Source organism: Cenococcum geophilum (genome assembly GCF_001692895.1).
Source record: "Cenococcum geophilum 1.58 unplaced genomic scaffold K441scaffold_24, whole genome shotgun sequence".
Taxonomy (NCBI): Eukaryota; Fungi; Ascomycota; class Dothideomycetes; order Gloniales; family Gloniaceae; genus Cenococcum; species Cenococcum geophilum.
Window position 1 is genome coordinate 1738946 of NW_027137582.1, and position 9492 is coordinate 1748437.

Genomic DNA, 9492 nt, shown 5'->3' on the forward strand with positions numbered 1-9492 from the left:
AATCGGACACCCCCTAATTGCTAGGTGGACACCCCCCCAAATCAGGTTTGGCGCCTGCCTCAATAGGTTAGAATATCACGTGCGTTTGACTTGTTTGCGCCTGCATCACGAAAATCAAAGTGCGCGCCATAACTGCAACACCACGATTAAGTCTTAATTTCAGTTATAGTATAAGTAGTAAAGTCCAAATCCGGACCGCGCTAAAGGAGCGATTAATTAGATTGCGCAGTGCTTTGTAAAGCATCGCGCGAACTAATTTAGGTGCTGCCACCTCTGCTTAATATGTGTAAGCTGCCTCCGCGCCCACGCCCGCGCCGCGCCGGTGCATGCGCCCGGGAGGACTTTAGCTAGTATTTCGCTCAAACGCTGAGGGCTCTCTACAAGTAAATCCATCGACGCGATTGGCAATTATAGAGCTAGTTGTAGAGCCAATTGGCTAACTGTGGCAACGCTCTACAATTGTAGGCTCTTGGATGCAATGCGGTGTTGATTTAGATAGGGCGCGCACTTTGATTTTCGCGATGCAGATGCAAATAAGTCAAACGCACGTGATATTCTAACCTATTGAGGCAGGCGCCAAACCTGATTTGGGGGGGTGTCCACCTAGCAATTGGGGGGTGTCCACCTAGCAATTGGGGGGTGTCCACCTAGCAATTAGGGGGTGTCCGATTAGCATCACCCATGAATTAAATATCCGCAATATCCATTTTGCGGATTTTGCTTACGTTTTTAACAAATCTCGCTAAAGCCTCTTAGACGTGATTTTGCAATTCGGAAGACGGCGTAGGTTATTCCGACGCTAGCTAAAAAATCGCGTCTGAGCTCGCTGAGGTAAAGCCTAACCCGGACCTCCGATACTGTACCTAAGAACTTAAAATTGTTGCCTACCAACCTTTGTATCGACACCTTCAACAGACATAAACCATACCACGATCCCAACATTATTAGACTTATTTCGACCTGCAAGAGAAATTTTAAAGCAATGGCTCTTAGCAATTCGAATCCACGACATCTACCCTGTGCTTTGCTGCGCAGCCAGGGAATCCGCTGCGTAGTCTGGTTCGAGGATGCTATCGCCCACTATGGAGTCCCGACGATTGTATTTGACTTGTATGTCCTTGTGCAGGACCCTGCATCTGCTGCAAAATTGCTACTACAGAGCGGATGGACTTTCATGCAACGAGAACAAAAAATTGGAAACGCAACTCTTGCCTGCATGCAGTACGCGCTGTCCCCACCTGCGCAAAACTTGATACGACGAGCAGGGGAGCTTCCAGGGCCTACGACCACCGTTCTCCTTCGCGCTGATGATTGGAATTTTAACCTCGAACAGTATTGCTCTCCTGCTACTGTGATCCCTCCGCTAGCGCCGCTACTAGACGCTTTAATCGACAGTTGGTTGGATAGTCCTAACGACAACCTTATGCTCCGAATGCACCTAGGCTGCATGATCGCCTATCTCTATGATTATGCACCCGAGCTACAGCAAGAGACATTTGCGGTACAACTGAAAAAAGAGCATCGCCAGTATCATTATGATGTCCGTTCAGGGATGTCAACCGGAACTGCACCATTCTTAAATCGTCAACGTCAAATTCGAGAAGAGTTAAGGAAAGCTCGCCAGCTTCCAGTACTTTAGCAGTAGCGCCTATGTCAAACCCTAGGGGAGACCAGGCGTGAAAGTGCTCTAGCTGTTAAGCGAAGTATACGTCTAGGAAGGTGCCGGCCAAGGCTTCGTCACGCCTTAACGTATTTATTATACAAGTGTGGTAAAAACATTAGGTTAACTAGCCAGAAGATCTGTATCATAAAGAGAGCTGGAGTATTTTGTACGCCTTGTATTTTGCTAGCTTATGTTTGTTTACCTGTCTGTCATTCGCATGTACTACTCCCACTGGCAAACTTGATACGCCACCTTTCCCGTTAAGCTTGTGAGCTTCTACTCCTTTTGTTTGGTCTGTTTGTCGTCTTCGTCTCTAGATTCTAGATTAAATGCTAGTAGTTATACAAATCAAGTATTCGGTTTTGCTCAAGTTTATAGAAGGGAATATGCTAGAGAAGTATTTCTGGTTGGCTAAGGATTGGGGAGGCGACGCTTTCCCTAAAGTTAACGACATGAGCTACGAGTACCGTGGCTTATTGCCGAAGGCCATACTGGTGATCGCCATGGATCTGGGTTGAGGGTGACGATGATTGTGGATTGTCTGGAGGAACCTGGAGAAGGTGTCGGCACCGCCCCGCGATTTCCCCATAGTCATTAACAATTCTTACTGATTTAGAATATCATACATTTTTACTGATCGGCGCGAATTATTTAGTGCGTATGTTCTGTTAAGATCAACTCTCTATTATAGAAGTATTTAAGAACTTCCGAGTGGTCTTATAAAGCTATGTTACGTACTATTCTTCGGGTTTGAGGGGCACTGCGTGTTATTCACAACTCACTCAAGGTTTTCACTCAACTACCTTTCCATTCCACTTCCCCTCTGATCTGCCTAAAATATACTTAGGTAGTAGCAGTCAATTTCGAAAGAAATCAATTTACGCCTTTCACGAAAGGTCGATCACAGCACGGTTCCTAAACTCCAGACATTGCACCCAGGGCTGTGATGAACGTGTTCTTGAGCAACCTATGCATCTGCGAGTAGAATATCGTTTGCCGGCTGACTCTCCGGTTTCTTGTGTTCTGGGACCTCTCGGATATCAATCCATCCAATGCCGCTGGACAAAACGAAAGCTAATGATGATCCAGCTACTGAAAGCAACTATCATGACCAGGCTTTTAGTCAGCGTCAATGTGAGAAACTGGATAAAGAGAGATAGCTTACGAAGACTTTCGTTATGGCGCCATTGTAGGCTACTAGGATGGCACGAAGGAATCGGGGGAAATTTTCTGCGGTTGTTTCCCGTACCCTCGCATCGGCCAAGATCCGGGCAGTAACACTTGGCAGTAACTTTACTGCCCGAATCTTTCGATCGGCGGCGGTTTAGCAGGCGGTCAGGGCAGCCAAGGCACTACTCGGGCACCTATTTTACTAGTAAAAGCCATATAAATACAATGTTTACTAAATACCCCCCACCCCGGCAGCCCCCGTAGGCTACCGCACGGTTAAACGGAGGTATACGTACTTTCGTTACCGCCAAGATTCATTAATTAACACCGCTTAATCGCCACCCAAGCTCTACATAAATACGTGGCAATAGCTCCCTACGCTCTATACTAAGATTCTTATCCAAAATGGACGCTTCTACCTTAGTTACTCCTGCCACCGCGCCCTAGGAAACTCTATCAGTTAAATAAAAGGCTTACGAGAAGCTAAGAAATAAGAACGCGATTACAGTAATGCAGGTAGCTATTTAATTAATCCCTCCTAAACACTTGCTTAAGCCAGAAGCTAGTAAGCACTATAAAACTCGAGACTTAGTGGTATAGCGCTTTAATAACTACGCGTTCTTTTAAGGCCGCGAGCTCTATATAAGTAGTGGCCAAATTATATAGCAACTCTACATAAAATGTAAAGCTTATAGTAGAGAGACTCATAACTATTAAAAGCTTACTAAGAATAACCGCCAGCGGTAAAATAAGGAAGGTTAATTACTTAGGCGGCTAAATAAAAAGATTTTAAAGAAGAATTGTCCCTATTACGTCTCTGCTTACAAGTATATAGACAAAGGAGTTATTACCTAGGTTATAAAAGTTAATAACGGTATATATACCTACATAGCTATACTAAATCCTCTCTCTCTTCCAAAATATAGGAGCCGTTGGCTATAGTATGCAGCAACTATAGCGGAAGCCCTTAATCACTAAGCTGCCAATATATCCGCAGGAGAGGTATAGCGGCTTCTATCCGCCAATAACTTACCACTAATAAGTAGTCGCAACTACTAGAATATGGGAGGGTAAGTTTATTAAGGTAAATAGATAAAAGGTGTAATAAAGCGGGAGTAATTTACGGAGCTCTATTCGGCTCTCCAACAAGCCGGCTTCTATACTTGCTCGCGTATCTATACGGAAGTTAATACTAAAATAGGTAAGCTTACTATTTTATTTAGTAAGATCTAAGAGGTGGTAAGATTAAGGCGATGGTAAGATCTTAAGGTAATAGCAAGATTAGGGCGATTATAATATTCAAGCAATAATAGGACCCTATTAAGAAGAATATTCCCCTTTATTTAGATTACTTACCGGCCTTCTAAATAGGCGTATCTTATAGCTTTAAAGAAAGAATAGAAAAGGAATAAGTTACTATAGTGGATTCGGGTTTATTGGATAAACAACCTTCGGCCTTAATTCCGGCAGTATAGATAATATAGCATTTTCCGGTATATCTAAGTTATAAATTAGTATAGTGGGACCTACTAAATACGATAATCTAACTGTGCGGTAGCATGTCTTAGAGTACTTCGGTATTAAAGCGCCTAGGATATTTATTTACTATCTGCTACTAACTTAATACTAACTTATTCTTCTCCCTAGGTAACCCTACCTCTTAAGTTCTTATTTAACTTACCTTTACAACTCCTAAACAAATTACTTTTATATATTAATTTGCCTCTAGCTTCTATATTTATACTAATATAATATTCTCTACAAACCAGCTCCGCATACTACTATTAACTATAGTAATAATAATAAATACCGGCAAGACAGTTCCAATTATACACTTAATTATTATATCTAAGGCTAAGTAGGTGTTTAAAGAGATGCATAACTTTATAAATAAGTTTATATTCTATAATATACCCATACTAAAAGTTTATATTAGCGATTAGGGAGCTAGCTTTATATTGGCTACCAAAAAGCTTATCTAAGAGGATATCTAAATACAACTCTGTAAGTAGCACGTTGTTAAAAATATTAAGACTATATTAGTTAACAGTGGTAAGTACTTAAAGGAGAAATAAAAAACATTAGAGGACTTAATTTGGGCGTATACTAAGTTAGAGAGTCCCGCTAAACTTAAAGCTAATTATAATACACTTATACGTTAACTTAACTAGCTAAAGGCTCTTAAAATTAAAGATTACTAGGGCCTAAGGGAGGCCTACTTTAATAGGGCTTATACTTATTGTTACCGTAATCTTAATGCCAACACCTTATAAAGGGGCGAATTAATTCACCTAGTAATAAAAGTAAGGTTATATAAGGACCTTACGTTACTAGAAGTTATTAATTAGATTAAGTTAGTAATTAATAAAAAGTTTAAGGAGTATAAGAGATTAGAATATAAGGATCGTAGGGAGTCTTTCCGGCTTTAAGATACTTATGTATTTTGGTTACTATAGGGTTAAGTAACTAATAAGGCCATTAGGCTTATACGGGATAAATAAAAAGTCGTCAAATCCGACTATAAACAGTTTGGCCAGCTCGCTAAGGACAGTAAAAAGTACGGGCCGCTTAAAAGTAATTACGTTATCGCTTATACGTATTAGCGACTCTTAGAGTTCTATATACGAAGATTTAATACTAAGGACGGCCATAGTAAATACGGCTGCTATTTAGAGTAAGGCGACTGCAATCTTTCTGTTTAATATGGCCTCCCATATCGTTATTAGATGGAAAAAGCTTTATAGGAATTAGCGTTATTACTACTAAGCCTTCTTTACCCCTAATAGCTACTTAACAGGCCGTCTGCTATTAGATTTAATTAGCAACTAAGTTATAATACCTAACTTAGTTCCGACGATAAAGCTATTACTAATAGCGATTACTTTAGCAATAACGGAGCAGATATAGCGTTGGGCGCGGCGACTATAGTATATAACGTAATTACTAAATTATATCCTATTAAGCAAGTAGAAGTTTTTATAGACTTATTTTAATAATAGACTTAATAGCTTTTTCTTAAATTTAAAGGGGTGCGTAAAAAGGATAACGCTATACTAGTAAAACTACCTAATCTGGTTTAGACTTTAAAAATAGAGTTTAAGAAGAAGGGTAAGGCTAATAAGCGTAGTCTTACTGGCCTTAAGCAAGCTAAAAGGGCTATAAAGTATAAAGAGTAGGCAAAATAATAGATATCTTAATAGAAGAAGAGGCAGAGATTAGCAGTAGGGGTCCGTAAGGAGCTTAAAATATCGTTAAATGCACTACCTGCATTAACTACACCTGCGAGATTATAGTGCTTACCACGAGCGGCTGTTAATAAGCGGAAATGTTAGTTAACCTAGTCGTTAACCTTATATAAATCCTCTTAAGAGTAACCGTTAATGATATTAAATATATTTGTCCGTCTATTTAGCTTACCGTCTCCTATACTAGTATCCTCTAGCTAGGACTTTAAAGATTCTAATAACTCTAATAACTCTCTTATACAGCTAAATACTTAGGACTTTAGGTCGTCGTAATTTAAGATATAAGCTATAGTTATTCTACCTACGCGACTAAGTAATTAAGTATATGGCAGGCTAAGCCTAGTTTGGAAATTATATACTAGCTTAGAGTTAACCGGAGACGTAGCTATTTAACATTGTTTTGCAGCTTTAATAAATACGACTATTCCTAACCGACAGTGGTAATTTATAGCTTACTACGTTACTCTATCCAAGTTACCACCTTATACTATGTTAAATATATATATAAAGAAGTTCTTTATAACTTGGCTAGACCCTACTACTAATATTAACGATATTAGTGGGGGGTCGTTAATGACGTCCCTACGGCAAGATTTCTAGCGACACTATTTTTAACAATCGCGATCTTGATTATTTAGGGTATCTCTATTACTGCAGTAGCTACTATAGTGATAAAGACACCCTAAATAATTAATACTCCTAAATTCCGACACCACCCTAAGCACTATAGCTCTCCTATAGTGATTAAGCAGCCTTAACTTCCTTCTAATACTTAGCGTTAAGTCTTGTTATATTACTATAGAGCCTTATAAGCCTTATTATATTACCGCCGAGGCCCTTAGCCTAATTAGGCAGTAGAAGATTGCGGGTTCAGTTCCCATTAGTAGCGTATTAAAAATATTAAAAAAAAAGTTTATTTCCTATTAAATTACGTATTAGTAAGGCTTTAAATTAATTATATTGTTCTTATCTTATTTTTAACGCCCCAAGTTATATTAAACCTATGTATTTGTATTGTGGCCTAATGGGCTACTTAAGAACTTTAGGAAAAGTGGTATAATTACGTTAGGCTAGCTCTAAATTAAATTAAAGTAATTATAGAACTTACCATACTACTGCGCCACGGAGACTTTGCATTATAATACCTATAATTTAATTAAATTATAACCCCTTCTAAACCTTATAATTGAATATTTTTATATACAATACCACGCCAAGGCTTACGATGCAGGTGCAGATTACGACTCAAGTATGGCTGAATTGCGACGCCGTGGCTCTGCCAATCAATTGATATATAGCTCTAAAATTAAGATCTATAACACTAAAAACAAGCTCCAAGCCACTGATTTTACATCGGCAGAATTGAACTTGGCAAAAGATTCGGGCAGTAAAGTTACTGCCAAGTGTTACTGCCCGGATCTTGGCCGCCCTCGCATTCCCACCCTGCAGCAGTTTACCAACTTGGGTTGAATCCAAACCCACAGAATTAGTAAGCTCCTTCACTAATCGGGTTTGGAAAATGGCACCGCCGATACTCTGCATTATCGAGCTGCCAAAGTATTGGGCAAACAGGACCAGAGAAATACCTAGTGGAACCTGTTGTGGTGAATGCTTCAAGACGGTCTGTACCATGAGCAGAGGCATCTGACCCGCGAAGCCACATCCAAGGCCCTGTAGCACTTGAAATGATATCCATTTAGCAGGAGTGGTAGAAAATGCAGTAAAAGTGGTGTAAAGGCCTGCTCCTACACAGAGCAATACAGATCCAAGGAAGAACCAGGGGTTGTAGTATCCTGTGCGAGAGGCTGGTTGAGCATTAGCATAAGTATACACTAATGATGGAGGAACTTACCCAATACTCCTGAGAAGATAGATCCCAAAATTTGGGATATCACCAAGGGTAGCATCATAATGCCGCTGTGTGTTGGGTCCACGCCTTTGACAATTTGAAACCACTCTGGGAGATAGTATGCCGGAATAACGTAAGATCCAAGTAAGAGAAAGCCGAATAGAACGCTGAATAGGATAGGCCTTTGTCTTAATACCGAGAATGGGATCATTGCATGGTCTCCCTTGTGTAATTCCCATATTGCAAACCCCAGGATAGTGCTGCCGAAGCCAACGAACAGTCCAATAACGGTCGGTGAATTNCATGGATATTGGTCGCCGCCCCATTCTAGAGCCAGAAGAACCATAATGATAGAGGCAACAAACAACCCGCATCCAATCAGGTCGAGCTGCAAAACTTTTTGGCGTGTACTGAATTTCTGAACTGCGAAATTCGGAGGCGGGTTGAAGAACAGAAGTAGAGCCCCGATTGTCACAGCTCCGGCAGGGAGATTGATAAAAAAGCACCATCTCCAAGTTGCATTTTCGGTGAGGGCACCTCCAACAATAGGCGCGACAACTGTTCCAAGCACGTATAATGAGGTAAGAAATCCCGTGAACAATGCACGCTTGTCTGGGGGTGTCACAATTGCAATGACCGAGAGGCCACCAGAGACAACACCTGCTCCGCCAATGCCTGCGACGGCTCGACCAATGATGAACATTTTAGAACTCGTGGCAACTCCGCAGAGAAGCGAACCAAATAGGAATATGATGAAAAAAATCTGGTATGTCCACCTCAAGGAGAAAATCGTAGCGATTTTCCCACTTAACGGTTGCAGAGAGCACATTGTCAAAGGATATGCAGCGCCGTACCAACCAATGTCTGTGCTAGCATGGAATTGGCTTGTGATGGATGGAATTGCCTATTAGAAAAGGATCATTAGCTATGATCGCTGGTATATCTTAGGCAGTGTGTCCAAGAGCCAGCGTCGCTGACAGCGTCGCTGCCAAGACGCTGATAATGTAAGCAGTCAGCGAGCGATTATATTTATTAACAGCGCGCCAGCGAGCAAAAGCTCTATAAGGCTCAGCTCGCTAGCGCGCTAATGAGGTAGTAATACGATTTTGGTGTTAAGGCAGATTGCGGAAGTTTGCTTAATTTCGGCTTATGTTTAGGGCGCCAATCTACTACTAGGCGATAAGAAATATGGAGATATACACTATAGGTTAGCGTGTTTTCCCTTAATATCCCTATTATTGCGTTCTTTATCGGCCAGCTATACATCCTACTAAGAGTTGACTTTTCCTCTACCTTAACACTACCCCCCTAATTAACCTTACTATGTAACGGACCCTCTTTTAAATATATAGACTAGGCCTTAGAGCTTTTACTACTTCTTCTTTTTCGTCTTCTATATAAACTACGCCTTAACTAACCCCTACCGCGTTAAGTTCACGCGTCGAGCTTGCTAGTTTAATTGCCTTCTTACCTCTATTAGTTAATAACGACTTTTGCCCCTTTGCCTCTCCTAGTACTCCTACCCTGTCTAGCAGTTAGATATTATAAATAACACCTTTAGCTAA

At 40.8% G+C, this 9492-nt stretch overlaps 2 protein-coding genes across 2 annotated transcripts; one reads left to right on the plus strand and one right to left on the minus strand.

Annotated features, from left to right (window-relative positions):
• Positions 1–1006: 1006 nt before the first annotated feature.
• Positions 1007–1609, plus strand: K441DRAFT_495090 (uncharacterized protein; the record flags this gene model as incomplete). Its single annotated transcript, XM_067641994.1, has 1 exon — positions 1007–1609. A coding segment is annotated over one exon (603 nt), but the record flags the coding sequence as incomplete, so codon positions are not given.
• A 1021-nt stretch (positions 1610–2630) lies between these two features.
• Positions 2631–9193, minus strand: K441DRAFT_687532 (MFS general substrate transporter; the record flags this gene model as incomplete). Its single annotated transcript, XM_067652102.1, has 5 exons — positions 2631–2765; positions 2829–2959; positions 7521–7883; positions 7931–8831; positions 9128–9193. The coding sequence occupies 5 exons, from the start codon at positions 9191–9193 to the stop codon at positions 2631–2633; spliced, it is 1596 nt and encodes a 531-aa protein (XP_067503557.1).
• Between the last annotated feature and the right edge of the window lie 299 nt (positions 9194–9492).